General features: G+C 36.5%; 1 protein-coding gene across 6 annotated transcripts; it reads right to left on the reverse strand.

Annotated features, from left to right (window-relative positions):
* On the reverse strand, positions 1-27,260 carry ASMT (acetylserotonin O-methyltransferase). 6 transcript variants are annotated; one of them, XM_087967080.1, is made up of 9 exons: positions 27,099-27,260; positions 22,023-22,197; positions 20,613-20,742; positions 18,202-18,270; positions 17,547-17,665; positions 16,885-17,025; positions 15,567-15,689; positions 15,092-15,337; positions 12,515-12,813 (listed from the first exon to the last, which is right to left on the reverse strand). In XM_087967080.1, the coding sequence occupies exons 1-8, from the start codon at positions 27,168-27,170 to the stop codon at positions 15,126-15,128; spliced, it is 1,041 nt and encodes a 346-aa protein (XP_087823206.1). In that variant the 5' UTR covers positions 27,171-27,260; the 3' UTR covers positions 12,515-12,813; positions 15,092-15,125. The 6 variants fall into 6 exon arrangements, with proteins under 6 accessions (XP_087823209.1, XP_087823206.1, XP_087823208.1 ...); XM_087967083.1 differs by lacking the exons at positions 12,515-12,813; positions 15,092-15,337 and adding an exon at positions 1-1,208; XM_087967082.1 differs by lacking the exon at positions 15,092-15,337.
* Between the last annotated feature and the right edge of the window lie 726 nt (positions 27,261-27,986).

A 27,986-nucleotide genomic window follows, 5' to 3' on the forward strand; every position in this document is an offset into this window, starting at 1 on the left:
CCTATTATTTTGCAAGCAATTGACAAATCAAATAAATAAATAAATGTGGTTGCTATAAAGCATAAGCTCATAAAACATTTCTATGCCTGTTTTAGAGTTGCCATGAACAGAAAGGGAAGGGAAAAAGGAATTTGAAAGAGTAGTGCAGCAGTTTGGAATCGAAAGAGCATTCCATTCATATCTTGCAAAGATTATAACTAAGCGACTGGAGTTTCTGTCACACAAATCTCTAATTGGAGAACATGATTGATGACTCTTGGCTATGAATGTATTTTGTTGGAGAATATGAATTATGATACACCCAGAGGGGTGGGGGAAACCAGAGTCAAGGGTGACAGTGAATTATGTGTCTCAGAATCGGCTACACACAGGTCATGCCGATATGTTAGCTCCTAATAAATCCTTTGAAGTTTTTGAAGCTTTGCTCGAAGATCATGATTTAATAAAGGCCACTGCTGGAATCTTGACAGTATCACTAAGAACTATTATGTGAGTATCTCTGCATCCAGGGATAAAAGCAACTTTTGTCAAAAGAAGAACTTTTATCAGTCCTAATAAGTAGCTGTCCACATGGTCCCCTCCAATGCTGACCATCTGATCCCCGTAGACAGCCAATGCAGAGTAAATAAAGGAACTTTACAGAGAGGAAGCAGCTGGTATACTGCCTCTATTCTTACATTTCACCTCATCAGTTTCTTTTCTTTAAAAAGAAAAAAAGCCAGCTAGTATTGTATAAGGATATGAAGTGGGGGTTGGGGGAGAGGCAGAAAACCCTTGAAAGATATGGAAATCGTGGAAATAGAGAAGATTATGGAGTCTGAGAGTGACACTACTGATGTTACTTAGTTGGGTGGTGAAACATCTGCAAACAAAAAACAAAGATCAGAAAGCATAAGGAGCCCACAGTTCAACCCTGTAGTACAAATAGTCTCTTCTATTGAAAGAGAAGATTCTTTGGAATGGTTGATTATGTGCCATCCAGTCAGTGTTTGCTCTTCATAATCATATAAACTTTCTGCATAATTATCTATTCCAAACCTAATGATGCTCCCATTGTCACTGTAATTGAATCCACTCATCTTGCTGCCTGCTGTTCTCTTCCTCTCTTTTCTTCCCAGCATTATAGATTTCTCAAGGGAGATGGATTTCCAAAATATGATAATTTGAGCCTAGTTATTTGTGACTCGAGAATTCCAGATTGATTATTTCTGAAAAAATAATAATCCAGAATATAGATCCATTTGTCTGTTTTCTTCATTGTACATTATACTAGTTGGAGTCTTCTCCAACACCAACATTCAAAAGCATTAATGCTATTTCTATTCTGTTTTAAAGTACAATTTTCACTCCTATAGAATGTTAAATGGACCATTAGTTGCATTATTCTGATCTTTGTGGGAATAGATACGCCATGGCATCTGAATATTTCCCCAAGTTCTTCATTGTTACACTACCAAGTATTAATCTTCAGCATATTTCTTGACTTCTGTTTTTTTTTTAAATGCTGATAGTTGATCTTAAAACGGAGACTATACTCACCAGTGTCTTCCTAATTCTAAGCCTGGTTGCAATACCTGTTATCGTTCACTTGGCTTTTTAAATATATTTAATTATAGCACATTTTTCAGTGTGCTCTTTCAATAATATTATTGGAGTTTCCAGATTATTTTCATTTTCAGTTATCAGGATATTCAGTTATAAATATAAGCCACTGAATGTTATTTTTTCTTTTCCTTCTCTTTGTCTCCTCTTTCATAGGTATGTATGTATACACATATGTGTGTGTATCTATATCTATATCTACATCTATATCTATATCTATATCTATATCTATCTATATCTATATCTAATCTATCTCCATCTCCATCTCTCTCTCTCTCTCTCTCTCTCTCCACACATACACATACAGTATACACATAAAACCGCTCCCTTTTTATGACCTGTAATCCCCTAATTTGGGGTAGAGTCAGGGTGACTGGATGGAGCTGAGCATTTACTGGCCAAATGCCCTTCCTGGTGCCATGTGGAGTTTGCAGTAGATATTTTTTTCTTTGCTTCTAGGACAGAAATATCTGCTGCTATCTAAAACTGAATTCTCAACCCTGCAGGTGGCAGGTGAGCATCTTCACCATAAGGTCACCATGCTACTCAATAGACTCACACACACATATATTTTCCATATTTCATCTGCAATGTTTTGTTTTTCTTAAAGTTTGTCACATTTTACTGTGACTCATCCAATCTGACATCTGCTCTTCCTAAGATGTCCCCTCTTTGACTATTTTGCCATTCTACGAAGTTTTTTCTGCTATCTTGGCAGAATATTTTTAGAACTTACAAGATCCTGAATTAGGACATGACAGTTCAAGAAGGTATAAAACTCAAGTTTGTATCTTAGGTGAGGTTCATTTCCTCTAGTCTATAGAAGAGTTGTCCCAACACGTATGTAAATTTTCACTCTTTGACAAATTATGACAGGAGAATTTTGAAAATATTACTAACCACATTTTATGTGTCTCATTCAAACAATTTTGCAGGAATCAAGATACTAATTTCTATTTTTGACTTTCCTGCTTTATCTGCTTATTCATCTGTAATATATTTTAGTAAATTAAAAGGGACAGATTGAAACAGTTCAATGAAGTGTGTACTGGGGATTCATCCTATTGGAATTGTCCATCTCAAAATCTTATTTGTCCAATGAATAAAATAATTATTGTGGTTCTAATTGGACCAATTTTTTACTCAAATAGTTCCCTGTCATTTCCTTTTTGTGAACCTGTATATTATTGACAGAAGCCCTACATAATCCAGATGTCATGCCCCTGGTGGAGACTGACTATGAGGGAGAGGAAAAACAGCCAATAGGGAGTGGAAGTATGGCTCCAGAGGTGGTGGAGGAGGCTGGGGAAGGGCAGAGGCTGGCTGAGCAGTCAGAGGAGGACCCAGGCCCATCCCCATCCATCCTAGGGCACGCAGGGAGGAGAGGATCAGGGAAAAACGTGGTCTACTCAGGAGGAGAGGGCCATGATCCTCTTCATGGATTGCAGGTGTGAGATCTGCATAAGAGTTTGGACCTGCATGTTCATAAACGGAGACAAATTAGTGTTTTATTCCTGGATGAGGTTTATCTTGGTTGGTGTTCTTCCAACGGACTATACCTGGTTATCTTCTTGAAGTTTGTAATTAATTATCCTGGTCTGTCGTGGAACTTTCTTCAGTGAGGTTTGTTTTTGGTTTTTGCTTCGTTATTGGCTCTTTGAATTTGAACTGTATTTCTTTCATTTGGAATGTTATTTTGAAAATAGTTTAATCTTCAACTGTGAACAATTAAACAATGAAGCCAAGTTGAAGGCATTAAAGGACCTTTATTTACGTTTTGATTTTTGTTATATTTTTGATACACTCCGGGTCATCACACCAGATATAATAATATGCTGTTATTGGGCATTATGACACAAACTTTACTATCTGTTACAATAGCCCAAATTACTGTAAAATAATAATTTATTCAAAATCTTGCCATAACTGTTCAAATTCACAAAATTTTAGTGTCCCCAAACAAAGAAAAGTGAGATTTGGAGCAAGAATACCTAAATCTCATGAGAAGTAAAAAGAAACAGCTAATACTATTGCTAGTTGACAATATGTGATATTTCACATATCAGAGCTACCCCTATTATTTCCAAAACTTGATTTGTGCCCTGCCCATTTTGATCTGTCAGTTTTTCTATTAAGCATTTCAATGAAAAGATGTGTAATACTGGCAAAACTGTTGCTTTAAATAAGGAAAGGAAAATAACATTATTCAAAGTGTCATTTGGGTACCTTGTTTGCCTTTGGGTCTGGCTTAAAGTATTGCTCAGTGATTGCATAATCAAGCTCTTGATTGACTGAATTCTTCATCACCAATCAAACACTGCTGCCCAGGTGAATGTCCACCATGATCTGATCTAATGACATTGTTCCCTCCCCAATATTGTGGACTTGGAGGAGGGCAGGAGAAGTGTTCACATCCTCAGCTACAACTTCTAGAATAAAAAGTCAAAGTACAATAGGTGCCAACTGACGTACACACAGGTATGACTCATTCCTCATTCTCTAATTAAATACATCAGAAAGTGTGTCTGCTTATGAGTCACTAATAAAAGTTTGCCCACAATGAATAAGATCATTATGAAATGTCAAAACATCAAATGGTCTTGGAATAGGGGGGATGAACTGTGGTTGGTCGGGGGGGGAAGCAATGTGTGGATATTTCTCCAGACACATGGTTTTCTAATTCACTTGGGAGGTTATCTTACCCTGTCTCTTTCTGTCTGCCTCCATGCCTTTCTGAACCCAAGATATTGCCACAGAAACAAATTTCAGGTCATCTATTGAGGCATTATCAAGACATATTACACATTCACTACTATGTGAATGCTAAAATATTTCCAGTGCACTGACAAGATGACCCATGAATGAATAAACAATATTTCATTGCAAGACAGATTGACAGTTGCAGTAACTGCCAGGGACTATTAAGTAGCCGTAGAAGAAATTTAAAAAGAATAGAAATACATATTTTTCTTCCCATCCCTATTTCTGGAAGACCTTTTCTAAGATATCTCCAGTTGCTTGCCCTGTCTCCTTCTCTGGTAGTGTAATATGAGGAGAAACAGAATGCCAAAAGATTTTTTAATGAATTCCTCCGCTATGTTAAACAGATTTTCTTCCTGGACTGATATAGCCTTTTTCAGAACCTGCTTTCCAGATGGTCTGGATTACAACTCCCATGAGCCACAACCACTATAGGTAATGAATAATGAAAATGGTAGAATACATATTTTAGAGAAAACCTTTCTGGGGGACAGATTATTTTAGGGAGGCTTCCCTAACATGACTCCAGCTTGAATTGTGGCTTCCTGTTTCCACACTTATGAGATTTAAGAATAATCATGCATCTATTTATTTTCATAATCCTTTAAATAGCTTCTCTTAATCATCACACTCTGCAGGTGCCACAAGTAAAATTCCTGCTCTATATCAAGCAGACTATTCTTGGGGAGCTTTAAGTCTTCTTTGGTGGATTCTCCAAGTTATCACTATCATACTTCTAGTAACTGTACTTGGTTCCAAATATTTCTTTTTTTCCCCTTTTTTCCCCTCCCCAAATAACATTTAATTCATCCCAAATAGAGGCCATGCCAAATAATCCTCTATGGATTTTCAGCATTTTGCTAAGAACTTAATAAGAATATGATGGATCAGTAACACTGAGTTTTTATTACGTGACCATGGGGATGTTCCACTGATCATAAGTGTAAAAAACAATCACAAATCCTTTATATAAGTTGTAACTTTGAATGGTCACTTGAGGACTACCTGTATCAATCTAAAAGTCATAACTGACACCTAATAGAAATGCTAAGGAAAAAAATTTCTCATTATTGCAACCAAGATATCAGGTTAAAGAAAGTTGGTTGGAAGTCAGTTGATGTGGAATTGATTTCAGTCAGCTCTATGTACTTGTCTAGATAGCTTCTTTTTTTTTAAATACCCAAGGTTGTGATATAAAAATAAACCAAGTGTAATTTCTAAGGTTCACAGGCAGATCAACAACATCATTTCATTTCAGGTTTCTGTCACATCCTATTTTTCACCGCTAATAAGAACAACTCAATTTGACACAGTTTTTCTTTTACCTGGCTAACAGCTAGAAAAAAGCTGGACTCTACGGATGATATAAAGATGAAAAATAACTGATATCACTGAACAGATACAAATGATTTGCACAAGTCAAGATTTGGCATGGCTAGAAAGAATGATGTATTACTTCAAGAGGTATTTAGCAAGCTTAAGAAGAAGGGGAAAGTTGTCATCATGTTGGTTCTTTTTTTTCTTTTTCTTTTCTCCCCCAGATTTATGTCTTTATTTGCAAATAACATTATAGAGCACTATTAAATTTGCCCGGTACAAAACATCTTTAATTTGCAAACTGAGAATCTGGTCTCATTTTGCATACAACTATCATGCAGTATTGCTATATGCAACTCTGTCTCACTCTATTATTAAGTGTTGCACCTTATGATTCTTGACTCTTAATGAATGTATCTTTTCTTTTTATGTACATTGAGAGCATATGCACCAAAGACAAATTCCTTGTGTGTCCAATCACACTTGGCCAATAAAGAATTCTATCTATATTCTATTCTATTCTCTACAGAAAGAGACTGGAATGACAGAATCAGAGAATGGGGTGGTATCTCCATATAGGCACTAGGTTAAATAGAACACCAAATTTTGAAAATGAGTTTTGTTTATGGGTGGGTCAGAAAGATCAGTTGCAAGGTTTGCTTAAGGTCTTGGTTGCTGGAAAAATAATCTAGCACCGTGTTTTTCAAACTTGGCAATTTTGTGATAAAATTCCCAGACTTCAGCCAGGCTAGGAGAATTCTCGTACTCTGTCCAGTCCCAAATCTGGTTTCAAGAGAAAATACCATGATTAAGGGGAGCAAAAGAACACATTCCTCAACAGCTAGCAGCACCTGGCCAACAAACTAAATTGTAATCAGGGTCACCTTGTGACAACATCCCCTGTTAGAGTGAGCTGTTTAGTTCTTCCATTCAAAGTATAGCAATTATTTATAAAATTGAACTTCAACATCTAAATCAGCTCATGCAAAAGTTATGCTAATCTGTGTCCTCTACTGACCTCTGTTAAATCTATTTCCATTTTTCTAATGTCTCCTCAGAGCACAGAGATACACAAAGAAGCTTAAATTCAGATCTTCTTCCACTTTGCCCAGGAGTGTGACATTGGGCTAAAGGAAAGTCTCACAACTTCTGCTTAAAAGTCAGTATATTTTGCAAGAGTATAGAACTGTATGTATGTATGTATGTATGTATGTATGTATGTATGTATGTATGTATGTATGTATATGTATATATGTATATATGTATATATATATATATATATATGTTTTCTTAAGTTTTCGCGGGTACTTACATGTTTTTTCAGCTTTGTTCGGGTATTTTCCCACGTCATAGTAGTTGTGCTTTTAAAGTTGTAGCAACGTTTTGGCAGAATTCTGTACAGATGAGATTCTGCCGAAACGTTGCTACAACTTTAAAAGCACAACTACTATACCCGAACAAAGCTGAATATATATATATATATTCATCTCCTTTTCATTCTAGTTCTTCATCTCTGAATTTCAGCAGTGTGATCTTGGAAAGCTCCAAAGGCTGTAAAAATTGAGGATGGGAATGCATCAGTTGCCTAGAACCTACTTTAATCCACTGAGACCAAATTAATTTTCTTACTTTATTATTACTACTTTTTGAAGATTTAATTTGGGGGTGTTTTTAATATATACACTTTCTTTCTATCTCCTAAGCAACATATGTGCAGTCCCTGACTTCTGCAAAATGATTTCCATTGATTGCCATGGAAGCAAACTCTGAGTCAGTTACTTTTTGATCCCCAACAGATTCTCAGTCTGTTCCAGTTATTTAATTTTATAAATGGAATTATTATCTACATTTCTTTAAAAATATTATATTCTTTAGGAAAGTGTATGCACACTAAGAAAAATTATAATTCTATAATTTATATAATATATATTTCCACATTGGGTGGAAATGGTACTAAATAATATATAGTTGTAAGCATTCAAGGCCACAGGCATTTAAAAAATATCATCTTCCTAGTTAAAAATACTGTATGAAATTGTAGTGTGGAAGAAAGATCTAACTCAACATGAAAGAAATGTTCCACAGCCTCCCTTTTTCATTTGTAAATGCTACACCTACTTATGCTGAGTAAGAATTTATTCTATAGATATGAATGTGAAAATAGTGTGAGCAAATGAGTGAATAAAAGAAGATAAGTGTGAATAAACGTATAGTTTAGAGATGGCTGAAATGAGAAAGTATGAGAAATACTGGTCTTTATAATTAAAGATGAGAAGGCCATGATTTTAAGCTGGAAGTGAACAACTAATAAGTTATAGCAGTGCCTCGACCAAGAAAGCCCAACAGGAGATGGAAGACCCAAGACCAAGAGGTCTAGAATAACAATCAAAAAGGTTTTTTTCACAGATTGTGCATAAAAAATTAACAATTGAGCTTGGTCTGGCAAGCAAAGAAAAGCAAAGGTCCTGCAACTATAGTATACTGGAGGATGCTACCAAAAAGGCACAATGAAAGACTTTGGGGGAAAGTGTATGGCCATCAAGAGGTTGGGCAGGCAAGTCTTACCAAAAAAGAGCTATTTTGGTGACCCACAGAAGAGTTCCAGGGCAGAGAGAAGCTGCAGACTGCTGAACAGGATAGTTGAAAAGGTTTCTTGGGAGAGGATGATAAGAGAATTATCTGATAATTCTGTAGCTGGGGTTTTCTATAGTGGCTAGGGTTTTGGTGCCATTGAAGTCGATGCTATGACCTGTTGCTTTCATGTGTTGGACCAGTGAGGAAGTATGTTCCAGCTTTTTTACTGCATTTTTTGTTCATCCAAGCGGGTACTTATTCTTCTATTGGTCTGTCCAATGTATGTTGGACATGTATATTAGCCACTATAGAAAACCCCAGCCACAGAATCATCAGAGAAGCCATAGAAATTGAAAAAAGACCTGAAAGCATGAATAGAAGAGATGACTCCACTCTTCCAATTATTTGGAAGCCTGCGCTCACAAACAAAAATATCTCCACACCACAAGCCAGGCAAATACCTGGGCACAAACAGACGCCCCCCCTCCGATACCTCCAGCTCAAACACACCCCAGCCAGGCACCCAGATGAAACCTAGCTTCCTAATAAATGATAGCCATCCGTTTACTCGGAGTCAAGCTGCACTAAAAGCCTCCAATATAGGAAACACAATGTTGCCAGCCAATCAAGACAAAAACAAAGCTACAAAACAGACAGAAGATATTAGAAACACCAATCAAGCAGAACATAGCAAACTCCAAGACCAATAAACACAGTCCAAGACTCCCAACCAATCAGGATGAAGAAAAAAACCATTCTGGCACAGCAGTAGGCTAGCCCCAAATTTAAAACAGAAACGGCTGTGAAAGTCTGACTCACAGACGAACACAATACAGAAGCCTGATGATGGCAGATGAGATTCTGCTGAAACGTTGCCACAACTTTAAAAGCACAACTATAATGACATGGGAAAATACCCAAACAAAGCTGAATACCGAATATATATATTCTATATATGCAAGCAAGTGCTAAATCTTTTCAATCTTAGTTGAGAAAATTCTTGTGCATAGGCTTTAAGCAGTAAATCAGTTGAATTGGATCTTCATGTATGAACCTAATCTTTTGCACCTGACAAAAATTCACAAATCTATATAATTAGAAGGAGCTATTTATTTAATCAAATCTAACTTTTCCTTTATTCAAAAATGCTAATTAAAATATCCACAACTTTTGCTTTAACACATGTGTCTATAGAAGGACAGCTAGTTTCCTAGATCAGTAGTTCTCAATCTTCTGGTCCATGGACCTCGGGGGTGGGGGGCACAATGTCATCACAAGGAATCCATGAAGGCTTGAAGAAATGTTATGATTTAAATTTTGAGTTAAGTCTTCAGAGTCCATAGCCACGAACTGTGGCCACAAAAGGTACTTAAATGGTGAAAAGGTTGAGAACCACTACCGTAGATCATTAGTTCCACTACTAAATTGCTGTTAATATTTTTTCTAACTTTCAAATGGATTCAATTTAGCTTACACTAAGTTAAACCCTCAACATAAAACCAAAGGAAAATATTATTTGGAATTTTCTTGTAACATCTTATCAGGAGTTTGAAAAGTGATATCATTTCCCTAAACATATACTCCAATCTTATCCTCTTAAAGTTAAACATGTCTTGTTTGTTATGTGTTTTCATAGGGCTTATTTTTGGAATCTCTTATTGTCCTTGGTTTCGGTCTCCCTGAATTCTTCTTAAAGTGAGTGTTCCACAATGATTCATCATAGTTGAGGAAAGCACTTAAGGTCTCAAAGCAATATAATTATAAACTATTACTTCCTCCAGTTTAAAAACTATAATTCTGTTGATGCCGCTTAAAATTGCGTTTACTTTTGGGGCAGCCCACACTACATGCTGACTCAATTGCAGTCAGCATGAGGATTTCAAGGATCTTTTTCAAAAGAACTGCTACATTAGTAAATCAGGTATTCCCCATTCTAAAGCTGTGTATTTGGTTTTTATTTCCTAAATGAAGTACAGGTAGTCCTTGACTTACGACCACAGTTGAGCCCCAAATTTCTGTTGCTAAGTGAGTTTGGTTAAGTGAGTTTGCCTCATTTTATGACATTTCTTGCCACAGTTGTTAAGTCTATCACTGCAGTTGACAAGTTAGTAACCTGGTTGTGAAATGAATCTGGCCTCCCCCCTGGCTTATCAGAAGATTGCAACAGGGGATCACATGAGGGATTGCACATGATCACAGTGCAACGGTCATAAATATGAACTAGTTACCAAATGCCTGAATTTTGATGACGTGATTATGGGGATGCTGCAAAGGTTGGAATTGTGAAAAACGGTCATAAGTCTCTTTTTTCCAGTGCTGTTGTAAGTTTGAATGGTCACTAAATGAACTGTTGCAAGTTGAGGACTTGCCTCTTTTTCTGTTTTCTGAAGATCATTCTGAATTATCATTTTTTTCTTCTAAATATTAGCCTCCTCTCCCCATTTTGTCAATCTTAAAATCCATTTGTTCGGAATAGTATTTTAGGTATGATTTAATTTGGATTCTTATAGCCAACAATCTAATTGGTCATTTTCAAATCTATGATGGTATGATTCAAGTCAGTAACACAAATATTCAGAATTCTAATGCTGGAACCTCCTATTCAACCTCTCTCTCCAGTTTTGAAGAGCTGTTGATGAACCTTCTTTGAGTATCACTTTTGCATCAGTTATGAGGTCATTGAATTATATCATTTCATTCATATTTAACAGCTTAACAACTCTTCTATCAACAGTTACTGTCTTCTATTAGACCAGCAACTTCATTTATTAGTAGCTGGAAGTTCCTTATAGTTTTTTTTTTTAACTGAAAAGAAAAAGAAAGATAAAGTTGTGATTTCTGGGTTTGAAGATTAATAAATAGTTTATAGAAAGATGGGAATTATGTAACCTTAGAAAGGGAGGTGTTATATATGCATTTATAACTATTGTCAAAAATATTGTAAGCGGCTTCTTTATTATCTTTTCTATTTTCTTTCTTACTTATTTATTATTTTTTCTTATTTTCTTTGTTTCTGTTCTATCATAATGTATCTACCCTGTTTTTTTTTTTTTAATAAAAAATATTTTAAAGAATTAGCCTACTAGACTTGTTCCTGGATAATCCATGCTGACACAGTAACGGTTACCACATTTTCAATATACTTGCAGATCAGTGTTTTAATGGAATGTTCTGAATTTATATATTTCTGTCACGTAGAAGTATAATACTGCATAATATATAGTGGCTGATCATCAGGGAAATACTACTTCAGATACTTTTGTGTGTTTTCGTGACTGGACCACCACATGAACAGCCGGGGGTTGGACTAGGACATCCAAGGTCATTTCCAATTCTGATATTCTATGTTCCAAGTCAGCAGTTAGACCTTGTTCTTAGAATTTTAGATAAGATTTGGATAGAATATATTCAAGTGTTGGCTTTCTTCTTTATAACAATAATCTTAGATTACGTAGATAAATTGGCTTCAGATACTAACAAGTTATAGCGATTTATACCAAATTGTTGTAAGAAGGATAAATTCAAAAGATTACTGGCATTCATGAGACCTGAAACGACAATCTTTCTACAGGTAATTGCAACCCTTTCGTTTAAGAGACAAACTGGCCCTTATTTATAATTATAAACATGTAGGTAAATTGCATCAGTTATAGTGCTCCATATAATTGTTGGAATTGATTGGAAATAAAGTCGCAGACCTGCATGAAAATACACTGCAAAGATTTTGAACAGTTCCCAAATATCTTTTGATTTGAGACTCCTGGCATGAAAAAGTGTGCTGTGCAAGGTCAAAATAATGCCCAAGGCTTTTCATTTTGGATCTTAGTTTTCACACTCTGCAGTTTCCAATTTATCTGAGGCGTTAACGTATTTTTGGCTCTTGGAGTTTTATCTCTCTCTCTTATTCTTGATCAGAACTTTCTTGAATCATTCTGCAGTATCTTATTTCTTTTTATTGCAGTCTACCATTTTCAGAAAATTTCCTGAGTATATTATTTCCCAGTGTCTTGTGTTCATATTGCAAAAAAAGTATCAACTCTTAAGTATGTGAAATATCTGAGCACTTCCTTAATACATACCTCTAAAAACTGTTTGTGGCTATAAATACAGTTATGTTACCTTGTATAGAAAAAAAATACTTTCAGGAATAAATCGGTTCAGTAAACATTTAATGATTGCAACTAACACATAAACAAATAAATAAATTCTTCCATTTTTAAAAATACATCACAACCTTTCCAATACCAGTATTTTTTTTAAAAAAATAGCACTCCTCTCTTCAAAACTAGCACATTTTATTACCAAGATATAATAAAACAAAGAACCAATCATATAATCACCTCTGAATTCAGTGGATGAATGGAATTGAATTATGAAGCCATACCTACTTATTCATTTCATTTGAATGCTGTCTGACTCCAGCATGCCCTTTATGGAATCAGCTTAAGACACTTTCTAGTCAGAGAAAAGTTCCCTGAAGATGGGCTCCAACACAAGCCCGAAGCTTGGAAGATTAAACCTCTGATCCTGGCGACCAAGAAGGAATTGTTTGAAGCCCACCTAATGGTCAAATCGAAAAGAGCCACTGCACTAAACTGAAGACAGGGCAGTCTTTAAAAAAGATTTCCACAGTAAATCTTATTTATGAGCAGGGTTTAATATTTGACAAGTCGCTTAATTCAAGCTTAATTCAACTTCAGATATTTTTTTTAAAAAAAAGTCTTTACCATTTTGCTAATGATGACAGAGAGGAAGCGTTTAATGGTATCCCAGACAAAAGCAAAGAAAGCAACGTTCATGTTACTGATAGATTCAGAAGATCACAGATAATCCTTCACATCAAATAAAATTACCCATGTTATTTAATATGAAACATACGGATGGAAAAAATGTGACATGATTAAAATTGTAATCTGGGAAAACTAATTATTCTGTTTAAACAGACTGGTTTCATTATTTATGTGATAACATTTCATACACACAGGAAAATGTTCTATAGTAATGGAATATTTTCACTGCAGCATCAAAAAGCTGCTAGATTCCACCACCTGCTTTGCATCTGAATAACTTGACCTCAACCTGTGGAGTTCTACATGAGTAGAGGAGCATATTGCTGGAACTAGCAGCCATTGGGCTGAAGTATAGTATAACAGTGCCATCTAAGGGCCAAGGCAACATTTGTTCTGTAAAACTGTCATTAATAGAAGAATCAAATCCTGCTGCCTCAATGATTAGGCACTCTCCCTTGCATTTCATTTTATACCTTACTGCTAGCCATTTCTCTCTTTATATGACTCTGTATGTGCAGGTTTACATACAGACAAAAATATATTCCTCCCAATTCAGGACAAAGGAAATTAAATTACTAGACCAGCAAAACGCTGTGGATATAGTATACTTAGACTTCAGTAAGGCATTTGACAAAGTAGATTGCAACTTACTTCCTGAAGACAAGGGCCTGGAGACAAAAACATATGAAGAATGGTTGCAAGAATTAGATATGGCCAGTCTAGAGAAAAGAAGTAGGGGCGACATGATAGTAGTATTACAAAATTTGAGGGGCTGCCACAAAAAAACAGGAGATCAATTTATTTTCCAAAGGACCAGAGGGCAGGACAAGAAACAATGGAAGAATCTGGAACTAAGGACAAACTTCCTAACAGTGAAGACAATTAACCTGTGGAGGAGCTTGTCTTCAGAAGTTGTAGGTGTTTCACTCCTGGAGATTTTTAAGAAAACACTGGACATCCACCTATCTGAAATGTAGCAGGGAGTTGGACTAGAAGACCTGCAAGGTAGCTTCCAGCTCTATTCTGATTATTGATTACAATGTTTCAACCAATTGAAGAATTCCATAAAATTGACATCATAGATTTACAGACATCACAAGTCTAGTAAAGTTGTGTTACATTGTGATACATTGTTACCCAACAGAAACTAAAACAGAGTGGGGTGGGATGCAGTGATGGGATTCAACATTTTTTAATACTGGTTCTGCGGGGGTGGCTTGGTGGGCGTGGCTTGGCTTGGTAGGTGTGGCTTGGTGGGCGTGGCAGGGGAAGGATACTGCAAAATCTCCATTCCCACCCCACCCCACTAACCAGTCAGAGGTGGTATTCCAAACTACTCAAAATTTCCGCTACCGGTTCTCCGAACTACTCAACATTTCTGCTACCGGTTCTCCACAACTAGTCAGGACTTGCTGAATACCACCTCTGGTGGGGTGGGGATTTTTTTGGGGGGGAGTACAATAAATGTATTGAATTAATCAAATGCTTTTCTGAGGAAACCCCAGACCCAAAGTATTGTTAATTTTCTTGTTATTATGTTATTACCAAATTTCCCCTTACTTAAAATGAATGTCACACACCATTATTTCGGAACTGGGCTAGCCTAAGAAAAGGGAAAGATATTTCATTCAGCATTTTTTGGTCTTAGGATTCCACTTTTGGTTTCTGTAGTTCTGTTGCTATGGCTTAAGGGCTCTATGCAGTGTTTCCAACTAAATTTAATATTCCATAACCAACTTTCACCATCATCACATAGAGGAAATTCTAATATTACATGATATTAATAAACTTCAGAAATAGCTGAAAATGTGCATAATTTCTATTGCAAAACTGATTTAAAAGAAAAAAGTAAACAAAAAAGGCTGAACAGGTCTCTCTAGATTCTATGCTGATTTACACTGTTCATTAAGTATGTTAATAGTGGAAAAATTTATATTTTTAGACTGTTATTAATATTATAATTTCTGTTCTCTAATAGGATTTAGATCAATTGTGTTTCATTAAAACCAATTGTGTTTTCACAATTGAGGCCAAATATATAATCTCACCTTGCTTGCATTTATAATAAGGTAAAAGAAACCATTATTTTTTTCCTAAAATGGCATCATAGAGCTTTCCAGATTTCTTAATTTTGATCTCCTTGAAACCACTTGCTGTGAGGAGCTTGCTATATTCTGCAGGTGACCGTTCTTTTCCTTCAGTGTGAACGAGCATATTTAGCGAATAGAGCTGGCTTTCCAATGGGCCACGTTTATCCTCATTCAGAAGAGTTTCAATTAGTAAAACACCACCACCTAATTGGAATATTAAAAAAAATCATATCCAGTATAATCTTCCCTCATTACAGGTTTATAACTGTTTGGGACAAATTTTCTGCAACAGTTTATCCTGCATATGAAGATATTTAAGCACCAAGAAATTCCATACATGAAATAGTGTCATAGAAATATTTTTGACACACTCAAATGTATATTAAAATGTGTAACTGCATAATACACAGTCAGGATATTATCATGTACATACCAGTTTTGCAAGACTTTTGCACTTTTGTGAGAAGTTGTACACAATTCTCATCTGACCAGTCATGGAGGATCCTTGCTAAAATATACAGCTCAGCTTCCGGAAGAGGATCTTTAAAAAAATCCCCTGTTACAAAAATTGAAGGAAACAAATTCATTAGTGAATATTGATTTGCAGGATGAAGGCCTTTTCGGCATGTTTCCAACCCATACAATCTGGAGCTTTCTTTTGCCAATTGGGCCCGCAATACTTGCTGATGTCATTGATCCATCTTTTTATAGGTCTCTTTCGACTTTTTATCAAGTAAGATCTATTCCTGACTGCTGGTGTACAAACACACACACACACACACACACATGATAGGTAAGTAGGTAGGTAGGTAGGTAGGTAGGTAGGTAGGTAGAAAGATAGATAGATAGATAGATAGATAGATAGATAGATAGAGATAGATAGATAGATAGATAGATAGATAGATAGATAGATAGATAGATAGATAGATAGATAGATAGATGTGGATGTTATAAACACACACACACACACACACACACACATGAGCTAGAATGTAAGTAATTGGAACATTTGTCTTATTTATCTGAAATAACAGTTTTCTCTGTGGAAGAATTGTCAAGCTAAAGCAAAACCTCTGTGATTCTCAAGGTTGAATTATCTCTATTTGACTTTAGGAGTGAATGCCCATTATCTAAATTTTAATATTCAGAAAGAATCATAGTAATTTTTAAATATTTATGTATTCAGATTGTTCAGTGAATTCAAATACATTTACTGAATTAAAATGAAATTGAGACTAAGAAAGTAAAAGGTTCACTTTTTAAAGTACTTTTCTAGAGCATCAAGGAACCTTGAATCCGAATGTGTGATGATATGTGGTAATAACTTTGGGAGACAAGAGGAAGACCTGTTGCCTAAGCAACAGTTTTGTCTCCCAAAGTCATTCCCCCACCATCATAATATGTCACATTCAATCTATGTGACTGAGGGAAAGGCTTTTCCTTGTGTCCTGACTCCATTGACGAAATACCTCATGTTGTTTCTCTGCAGAGAAAGGAAATGCTTTGCACTCCCTGGAAGTAAAGAGAATGGACTAGGTGTCCATTTTTTGAACTTAGAAAGGAAATAAGCTGCTCTCAGGTTTCCTTCATTACCCTGTCTGTATTAGGGGCACAAGGGAATAAGAGGCAGTCATTTCCACCTAGGGCTCTGATCTCTGACTCAGAAAGCAATGCTCCTAACCTTATTCTATAGAGAAGAAAGTATTTCGTAAGAAATGCCTTTCCTCTTTCTCCAAAATAACTACACCAACCTTCACAAAAATTGATCCGATGTTTTTCTAGAGGCACAAAATGCTTCTTGGCTGTTTGAATTACTTTAGGAAGATCAAAAATAGTGACTGTGCAATCTGGATATAGTGAAACACATTCCTGGGCCAAAGCCCCAGCACCTCCTTTTGAAAGAAAATAAAATAAAAGATATTTTCAACCATACATAGCAAATATTTGTCTCAAATAGTTATTTTTGACCTTGGATGCAACAACTATCAGCAGAAGAGCACTAAATTGTACATGATTTGAAGTATTATTTCAGTATGAAGATTTTATGTGTAATTGTGTGTGTTTTTATATTTTAGAGAGAATTGCAGTTGTTTTTATTGTTTTAAATTTGTTAATGTTGTACTCTGTCTACCTGTGAAAAGATGGTGTTCCACAAAACAGAACATAACAAGATACTAATTTGCTATTTTAGAGGAGAAAGTTGTATCAGAAAGACTGAGTTTATGTTGAATATTTCATTGCTTGCAACTCAGACAAGCTGTAAAGTCAGCATCCACATTTTACTACTTTTATTAAGCCTATTATACACCTAAGAGATAAAGCTGTTCCTCCCCCCAAAAAAAAAAAAAAAAAAAAAGCAAAGGGCTAAATATTTTATGGTCTGTATTTTTAATCAGGATGGAAAGGAATTTACCACCAAGATCACAAATCATAGTGAATGGGGAGAGATCAAATGCAGCTATAACATCTCTGCCACATAGGCTCCAAATTGCATTCAATCCATACATGAATTTCAGCATTTCTTCTTCTGATCTAGATAGTAAAGATCATAAAAGCATTAGTGTCATGGAACAGAGCCACAAGAACAACTATTATAATATGCATAAATTTATTATTTTAATACTGTCGTTCTAATTAAACTCTTGGATATGCTTCAATACTCAATGGAGAAACATCTCAGATTAACCATCAGATAGATTTGTTGAGTCTTCTGCATGTCCTTTTTCAAGTGGAAGAATTCATATGAATTGATTATTCCAATCTTTAATACCAATGAATGAGCTAGATTTTCCTCAAATGCAGGATTTTTCTTAAAAAGACAATATAGTTATGAATATTTGGTTCCTAAAAACTATAAAAACACACTATAAACTAATTTGATTATTATGTTGCATATCTGATATTTTAACGGATCTTAACAGCCTTATTTTCTATAAAAAGTATAGCATTTGAGTAAACAAGAAATAAACAATACAAGGGACTATAAAATTAACAAGGGGATTTAAAAAACATTTTATCATAGACAGTACCTGCAGTTTTCCTTTTAACATTATTGTTTGGAGCTTTACCTGTACAGAGCTTCAAAAACAGCTTTCGGTGAAATGCCAAACGCTCTCTCGTACTGATTCTTGCCTTCCCTTTGGGAGAAAAACAACATCTTTGGATGTCTGGCAGCTTTTCAAGAGTCAGTTAAAATTATGTAGTTCTATTGACCTTCAGGAAAAAACTCTGTGCTGTGCCAGGAATTTTTGAAATAGGGCTCTTATAGATCATACCATTGCTTGAAGATAATGGATTGTAGGCAAGTGTATGTGGAGGGTTTTCCATTATTACACATAGCAATTTGCGGGGTCACATGATTTGACAATCACTGATGTATGTCAGTATGGGAAGTACATCGGGGACCACATACTTGCAGTGGGATATCTCTGCTTCTTCTGAGTTAAGGTTTTATATGTTGTTTATATGGACCCTCATATGGTTCTCTGGAAGCATGTTGCATTTTGGACACAAATAGATTTTCCTTCCCTGCTCCTCCAGGCAGAGATGCAAACATGTATTCATTCTGAAATCTCAAACTGGTTGAATAACCTGATTTAGATATTGCTGGGAAATATTGTTCCCAAGCGAAAATAAGGTGAGTCTCCTATGCACAGGACCATAAGTTGTGCTATTTTTTTTTTTTTTGTTTAAGGCAGAAGAAAGCTCTTAGAAAAACAGGTGCCTTTTACACATGACTGCTGAAAAACAATGTTGGCAACTGCCAAGTTTATTCTTAATTAAGCCAAAGGGAATTATCCCATCACTCACTGAAAAAGGTACTGATGAGGAGTATTTCTCTGGGATTCAAGAGTAAGAGCTACCTCTGTCAGTCATCTGTTCAGGAGTAATGGGGAAAACAGGCACAATCTTAATTTTTATTCTACTCCATCAACAGTTGCTCAAGTTGCTTTCTGCAGTGCATATAGTATGTGGACACAATTCTGTGCATCACTGGATCAAATTCAGACAAATATTAATAATGAATAGAAACTAACACTGCTGCTCTACTTGTGTAAGAAACTTGTATAAGAAACATGTAGAGGATTTTTTAAAATCCTTCTAATATTGCACATAATATGTTTCACTGTCCCACAGTTAATTAAAACCCAAGTGTATAGTCCCAAACAAACACATATGGGAACAAGCCATGTCATATACAGATGGAATTATAAGCAAGCAAGATATTTTAAGGAAGAGCTTAACTTTAAAAAATCCTACAATCATACAAATGTACCTTTGGCCTTCAAATAACTCAAGTTATGAATTGTGTGCATTACATTTACTTCCATCTAAGCTCAAATATATAGGAGTGTTAGATAAGCAATTTGTGGCCAGGCACTGAACTTTACAGTGATGAAATCTGAAGTTTGCATCTGTGCTGTTTCTGCAAGCTATTACTCTCTCTGGCTCTAGGGTGACAACATTTGCAGGTGCAAAAATACATTATCAAGCCAACCATATTTCAGAAATTGTCCATCTTTTCATACACACACACACACACACACACACACACACACACACTACTACATGCACTGTAGCTCAAGAGTGTTCAAGCCATGGTATTCTGTACCTTTTTAAAAAGAAATGCAAATTCTATATAAAACTAAAATAAAGCAAACATTCTCTTGTTGTATTTCATAAAAGAGATTGTGATTTTAGTTTTGATTTTAAAAAATTGTATAGATAGTGGAAGATTTCTTTCTATGCTTTCCTATTATTTCTCTCTCTCTTTCCCTCCTCTCCATATTAAAATTGTATCCTTCAAAATAATCTTTATCTCTTTTCTGTTAAAACAAAAAACCAAACAAAGGCACTGATGTCAATAAAGCCATTCATTTCTCACTAACTAAAAAAAATTGATCTTATTTGTTTTCCTTCAACATTAACAACATATGCTTATGTGCCAGACCCTCATCGTCAATTGTCTTAAGATTTTCTCTGCAAACTATGTTATTAAGACCAGTGATCTTAACAGGGGGTTCCTATGCACCATCATTAACCTTATCTTCTAAACTGTTAAGAATATGCTGGTTCTCCCACTTGCATGTATGGTATTGAACAGAAAGAAGTAGCCTATAATAATTCTATATAGCAATTCTGCCTATGGAGATTCTCAGTCATCCAGGTCATGGTTGTAACAAAGTTGTTTGTTTTTCAGAAGGAAACTGGAGGGTTTTTTTTCCTTGAAGAAGCTTTTTGGATGAGAAGTGAAACGTCTTCAAGGAAAACAAAATCCAATTGCCATTTGAAAAAGCACCTTTGGGATAGCAGTCCTGTGTTAACAATGAATACTACAGTGCTTCCTCCTTTAGAAACAACAGTAACCACATTTATTCGACCTTATTTTTTCTGAAGAGAATAGTCATACAAATGGGTAGGATCTGGGTTTTTTTTCATGGAGTTTTGACTGCATAAGATTTCATATTGTTCATCTCACCTTACAGCTTCTGTCAGGTACTGCCAGCAAAGATAAATTGTTTTGGAGTAATACATGCAGGTATGATACTGAGACTTTGGACTTGATTTGGTGAGAAACTGTTCAGAGATTTCTGTGTTGCAATAAAAAGCTAAAAAGAAAATTATGGAACTGGAATAACACAGGCAAAAATATTAATCTTAACAGCAAGAGCCATGTCATCACACAATTCTGTTTCAGAACGAATGTTTATTGCATTCTCTCAACAGGGTCTGCTTTGGATCAAATAAAGAAACATCTGCTTGATATACTCATTAAGTGGCTATATTTATGATGGCCTTGATTAAGGTTTTCTTGCTTGATCATTTTGATTGTATAATTATAGATGGCAAGGGGAAATTATAGGCAGTTATGAATTGCATATGGATCTCTAAAACTGCTGGAAGGTGCATGACAGAACAGGACCCAAAGGAACACTAAAAAGAAGCAAAATAGACTTTTCACATTTCTCAGCAGAAAGACTATGTCATCTCAATTTAGTGTGCCACAAGTGGTTTTTTTTTTCAAACTAAACAGTAATTTGATATTTAAGAAACCCTGATTTTTGCTTTTATTAAACATTAAGAGAAATAGTTTAAATTTCATCTCTCTTCTTTATAGATCTAGATATTTACTCACTTATATTCTCTAGGCATGGGAGAAATTCAGCAATTAGTGACTCTCTACATATATGTAATCCTCATTTATCTATATTAATTGGAAACAGAAATCCCATTGTTAAGCAATGCAGTTATAAGTTGAAAAAAACATGTGACCGTGTATATACCACTTAGTGATGGCACTTCCAGCAGCCCCAGTTATCATTGCTAAGCGAGGACCTCATAATTGCAACTTCCTGTTGGCTTACCCATTGCCTTTGCATAATGTGACCATAGCTTGCTGCAATGTCATAATCATGAGCCAGGCACACACTGCCTGCATCATGATCATGTGACCACAGGGAAACTGTGATGGCTGTTTGTACAAGGGCCACTTGTTCAGCACCATTGTAAATCTGAATGGTTACTGGAACACGAGTGAAGGCGAATTACTTACTGAACAAGCAATTGCTAAACAAATGGCCAAATGCACCATCACAAACAGTTTTCTCAGGAGAAAGCTAGAGAATGTGGAGATGCCTTGCCCCAGCACACATTGTGTTCTTGAAGGCTGCCTCCTTTCCATAAATGACTTTCTTTTCCTATGAATATTCTCATGAACACCACCTTGGGAGTCCAGTGGATTACTCTTGCATGTTGTTGTCATAACAGGTTGAATGGCTTTTTATAGGGCATCTAAGATTCCCCGCTGCAGACTTTGGAACCCATTGAATTATTGAATGGTGATAGTTTGCACTTATTATCTAGAATATTTTCAGCCTAGCCCTGTTACCTCCTTCTTTGTTCACTTCTACTTCCAGGAGCTTCAAACCCACACAGGCATCCAGCAGTGTCTCCATTCCATGGAGGCTGCTTCCCAGATGTTCTGCGATGGCTTTGGATGACAACTTTTCTTCTGATTCTTGCAACAGATCAAACACACCCAACTCACAGGCAGTAAACATCACCTCAAAGTGGGGGAAAAGGAAATAACAGCATGAATGGAAAATAGGGACACACTGCTTGCCAGCAATGATTAAATCCAAAAGGCAAGAGAAGGAAGGATAATTAAATTCAAAGCAGCAAAATATGTCAGACCTTCAATCAGGTCTTAAACTACATTTGGTGATGATGAATGCAAATGGGATTTCCCTATGGAGGCCAAGCTTATTTTGTGACATTGTAATGGGCCATTAAAAAAGAAACCTTAATATATTAAAACCACCACTGCAAACAAAATATGATTTTTTCAACACTGGGGACTATTTTTTTCTTTCTTGAAATAGGGCACTGAGATAATCAGCTAGATGTATACCAATATTTTCTTTTATTACACAGTAGTTACAAAATGATAAAAAAAATTGAAAGAAAAAAAGGACAAGTACAAAAAATGGAAAGAAGGACATACGACTATATCAGCAGATAGCCAGAATCTGCAAAGACGAAGTCAAGATAGCAAAGGCTCAGAACGAACAAAGACTTGCAACAAAAGTCAAAGATAATTAAAAAAAAAGTTTCTTCCAACATATAAATAACAAGAACAAAATCAAGGAAACAGTCGGTCCACTAAGAGAGAAGACAGCAAGGAAGTAACAGGCAACCGAGAGAAAGCAGAACTGCTTAACTCATTCTTTGCATCCGTCTTCACGCAAAAAGAAACTATAGCTCAACCCACCAAAAATGTAACTGTAAAAGACAGACCAGAAATAAAAGTTAAAACAAGCAAAAAAATAGTAAGAGAACACCTGTCTGATCTTGATGAAAACAAATCACCGGGACTTGATGGATTACATCCCAGACTTTTAAAGGAGCTGGCAGAGGTCATCTCAGAACCACTGCACCATATCTTTCAAAAATCCTGGAGCACCGGGGAACTACCAGAGGACTGGAAAAGAGCTGATGTGGTTCCCATCTTCAAAAAAAGAAAAAAAAAACAGACCCAGGAAACTATAGACCAATCAGCCTAACATCAATACCAGGGAAGATACTGGAAAAGATAATGAAAAAAAAGATCTGCCAACATCTAGAAACAAAGTAATAACTAGCAGTCAGCACAGGTTTGTGAAGAACAGATCATGCCAAACCAATCTTATTTCATTCTTCAACAAAGTGACTAAATAAGTAGACCAGCAAAATACTGTGGACATAATATACGTGTTTGCCGGCGTATAAGACGACTTTTTTGCCCTGAAAAACATGCCTCCAAGTGGGGGTCGTCTTATACGCCGGGAGGACCCGACTCCCACTTGAGCTTGAGTTGCAGCCGGGAGGAGGCTGGGGGAGCGTGTGTGTGTGTGTGTGTGTGTGTGTGTCGGGTGTCACTGCCACGCGCTGCGCAACCTTTCCCCCTCTTCCTTCCTTAGCGGTGTGGGGAGGAGAGGATTCAAGATCCTCACGTGCGGCGTACTTTTCTTTTTCTTTTTTTCTTTTTGCACGCAGGTTTTGCATGTGGGCGGCTGTAGGTTAAGGATGGGGAGCCCCGGGTGGGTTATCAGGTTTTACGGTGCTTCCAACATGTGCGAACGGTGGGAGCGGAGAAGAGAGCGAGCGAGCGCCCGCTGTGTGAAATCCTGCCGTCAAAAGCAACACTGGGGGAGGCAGGGTATAAATTTACCAGGTTAATGTAGCAATGGTGATTAATGCCCAGAACATTGTTTGCGGGTATTGGGGTGTGTGTGTGTGTGTGGTGGTGGTGAGGAGAGGTTGTCCTTTGAATGCGGAAAAGTAGGTGTGACCTTGTGTAGGAAAATAAAGAGATCCTTTTAGCGTGTTTGGCTTCTTTGCCTCCCCTCGTTCGTTTGACGTGGAGATAATGGCCTTTGGGCGGAGGGGAAGAAAACGGTAGCTGGATCATTTCAAATTTCACTTACTCTCCTGCCTCACTTCAATATGTCTCAGCGACTCCAGATACTGGAAGATTTTTGAATGAAAGTGTTACCTCCATTTTTTTTTTTAAAGAGGGCCACTTGGGAAAAAAAAAGATTCTAAGGAATTCCTTGTTTCTTGATTAAAGAGAAGGCATTGAATATACTGTTCCTTGGCAGCCTTTTCAGTGTCCGGGTTTTGGTGTGTGTGTGTGTGTGAGAGAGAGAGAGAGAGATCAGCTGTATTGAGAAGAGAACGTTTCCTGTGTTCTCATTTTATTTACAACATATTTTACGCTTAATGGTAAGCAATGAAAAATATTTTTAAAACTCATTTCTAAACTCCATAGCTATTTGCATATTCTTGGTTCAAAATTGGATTAGCTCATTTCAAAATTGTCCAAAGCAGAAAAGTGCGTCAAAAAAAAAAAAAGTGCAAAAGTGGAAGGTGTGTGGAAGAGGGGGTAGTCTTATACGGCGAGTATATAACAAACTCTATATTTTGAGTGGAAATGTTGGGGGTCGTCTTATACGCCCAGTCGTCTTATACGCCGGCAAATACGGTATTTAGATTTCAGCAAGGCATTTGACAAAGTAGACCACAATCTACTTCTTAGTAAGCTAGAAAAAAGTGGAATAGATAGCACCACCACTAGATGGACTCGCAACTGGCTGACAAACCATACTCAATGAGTACCCATTAAGTCTCATACTTAATGGGTCTAAGTCTACATGGAGGAAAGTAAGCAGTGGGGTGCCACAAGGTTCTGTCTTAGGCCCAGTACTCTTCAATATCGTCATTAACGACTTAGATGAGGGAATAGAAGGGGAACTTACCAAATTTGCAGATGATACTAAGCTGGTAGGAATAGCTAACACCCAAGAAGATAGGCTCAAGATCCAGATGGATCTTGACAGACTAGGACACTGGGCCATATCTAACAAAATGAAATTCAATGTAGAGAAAAGTAAAGTCCTACACTTAGGCAAGAAAAACCAAAAGTACACATATAGACTGGGTGAAACCAGGCTCAATAGCAATAACTGTGAGAGGGATCTTGGAGTCTCAGTGGACAACCAGCTAAATATGAGCCAGCAGTGTGCAGCAGCAGCCAAAAAAGCTAATGCAATCCTAAATTGTATTAACAGAAGGATACAATCAAGATCAAGGGAAGTACTAATACCACTCTATAAAGCCTTAGTAAGACCACACCTAGAGGACTGCATCCAGTTTTGTTCACCACATTATAAAAAAGATGTTGAGACTCTAGAAAAAGTACTGAGAAGACTAACCAGGATGATTAGGGGACTGGAGACTAAGGCATATGATGAATGGTTACAGGAACTGGGCTTGGCTAGTCTAGTAAAGAGAAGGACCAGGAGAGACATGATAGCAGTCTTCCAATATTTGAGGGGCTGCCACAGAGAGGAAGGGGTCAAGCTATTTTCTAAAGCAATGGTTGCCAACTGGTGGCCCACGGCCCACTGGTGGGCCATGAGAAAATTTGGTGGGCTGCAGAGAAATCTCACCCCCAGAGCACCCCCCCAAAGCAATTAATCCAGGCTGCGCAGAAACACAAGGCTACGCCGCCCATATGGTCCGCGGAAACCCTCCCCGCCCACTCATTCCTTACCTGGTAAACTTGCCTGCTAAATTTCTATTTTTCCTTTTTCTGACCATCATCTGTTCTGCTGTGCTGGGAGATTTAGATTAGCTAGGAAGCAGGAAATGGTTGGATTTCTTGCTTTCTAGCTAGTCTTTAGATCTTCGGCTCTGCTTTTAAGTATAGCCAAACTTCCCTTAGGACTGAAGGTTTGCTTGCAAGCAAATTTGAGAGACTGAGCTAACCGATGGCAGATAGATAGATTTCTGAATGAATGTGATTCTGTGAGCAACTCAATCTGCCTGCCTGCTTTGCCTGATTTTGGGTAAAAGTTGCTCTTTTTTATAAAAAAAGTCAATATTTATATAAATATTTATAATATTTACATACAAGCTATGCCCAGCCAGTCACATGACCAAGCCACACCCACAAATTAGGCCACACCCACAGAACCAGTTAGTGGTCCCTGAGGTCCAAAAGGTTGGCGAACCCTGTTCTAAAGCACCTGTAGACCAGACAAGGAATAATGGATGGAAACTGAACAAGGGGAGATTTAACCTGGAAATAAGGAGAAACTTTCTGACAGTGTGAACAATCAACCAATGGAACAGCTTGCCCTCGGAGGTTGTGGGAGCACCATCACTGGAGGCTTTCAAGAAGAGATTGGACTGCCATTTGTCAGAAATGGTGTAGGGTTTCCCACTTGGGTGGGGGGTTGGACTAGATGACCTACAAGGTCCCTTCCAACTCTGATTATCTGTTATCTGTTAAATAAATAAAACTGCTGGGCTGAAGAACTTTTGAAAAGCATGTTTAAAATGGCCAGGTTTTTCCAAGGTTTTGTAATAGCATATCAAGTTAGAATTCTCTTACATTATGCATTGTCCTTCTCTCTCCCCCTTCCCCTTCTATTTTCTACATGTAAATAAATAAGAAAAGTTGTGGAAAATCTGTGGTCATTTTTACATTTTTACAGATAGCTAAGAACTAGGTGTTCTTAATCCAAGAATCAAAACTCTTCATAATAATACAGTTGAGATATTTAGTCTTTGCTTCATTTTTCAGCTCATTATTCATTCATTCAGTCTGTCTGTCTGTCTATCATCTATCATCTTCAGAAATTATGGCTTTTCTTAATTCATGTATTTCAATTATGTTGATGCTGGCATTCAAGTGATATCCATTTCTACATTCTATCAATAATTGTTCAATTAAAATTAAAGCCATTACATTAGTGAGGGGAAACAAATCTCATGGGTATTATGTTTTCATTGATTGCATCATCAAGTCATTAATCTTGTGCCTTTTCTTAAATAACTATTACAGCCAACTATTTTGGAAATTAATACATTAATTTAGGTTCTTAAATGCATTATTTAAGAACACCTTATCTTATCTTACCTTAGATACTAGAAATCCATTCTGGTACTGAATTAAGATGTGAGGATAGCCGAGTTCTTTTGCAGAGCTCATTCTTCTTCTGAGACAAACAAGAGAAATGCTTTTGTGCTTTTCATTTAAATAAACTCATTCTGGGTGATCCAACTGAACTGAACACGTGTGTTCTGTACTTCCACAAATGTGCTGATGTAGGCTAATCTCCTAACAACATAGATTTATTTATCCAATTAATATAGAGTACTTGGAAATCTCATAGGACAAGAGTGAAAAGAAAATACTGACTCATTCTTAAATACATAATGGTGGATTTAAACATAATCATGCTTAAAAAAATTAAATTGAAATTGAAATTTAAAATGAGACAGGCTTATCCTGACATACGTTGCGTTCAGTAGGCTTACTCCAATTGTAAAGTAAGGCTGTGATTTTTAATCTAATATATGGTTGTCTGTTTGTTGGTTAATATTTATGTGATTCCAATCATGCAATGACATTCTGCTTTTTGTTCCGTAGCAATATATTGTAAATATTTTAGTTTACATTAAAAAAAAAAACCTACTAAGACTAACAAAGATAACTTGGTTGTTTGATCAGTAATTGGACCAATTGGCATACATTACATAGGCAATATAAAAAAAAGGGAACTGAGATGCAAAAGAGGAGAGGACAGGGATGGGGAGGGGATAGGACAGTGGGGGAGAGGGGGGGGAGGGGAGGGGAGGAGAGGGGAGGGGAGGAAGAAGGACCAGAAAACAATGGAATATTAATTTTATTCTGCAAGTTATCAGTAGAAATCAGACTTAACATAAAGCAGAATTTTGTTGTAATTTTAAAATATAAACTGCATCATTGATTAAAATCGATACAAAAGGAGATGAAATTTAAATA

This window comes from Notechis scutatus, chromosome 5 (assembly GCF_049901735.1).
Source record: "Notechis scutatus isolate UNSWTSFEM ecotype Mainland chromosome 5, rNotScu1.2, whole genome shotgun sequence".
Lineage (NCBI taxonomy): Eukaryota > Metazoa > Chordata > Lepidosauria > Squamata > Elapidae > Notechis > Notechis scutatus.

What these genes read in the sequence shown, in the direction of transcription:
- ASMT (XM_087967080.1), bottom strand. Translation starts at nt 27,170, where the DNA reads ATGAGCTCTGCAAAAGAACTCGGCTATCCTCACATCTTAATTCAGTAC. An exon ending in TACCTGACAGAAGCTGTAAG is followed by an intron (nt 18,271 to 20,612) that starts GTGAGATGAACA and finishes TTTCTCCCAAAG; the next exon opens with GGAAGGCAAGAATCAGTACG. An exon ending in GTTTTTGAAGCTCTGTACAG is followed by an intron (nt 17,666 to 18,201) that starts GTAAAGCTCCAA and finishes TTTACTATCTAG; the next exon opens with ATCAGAAGAAGAAATGCTGA.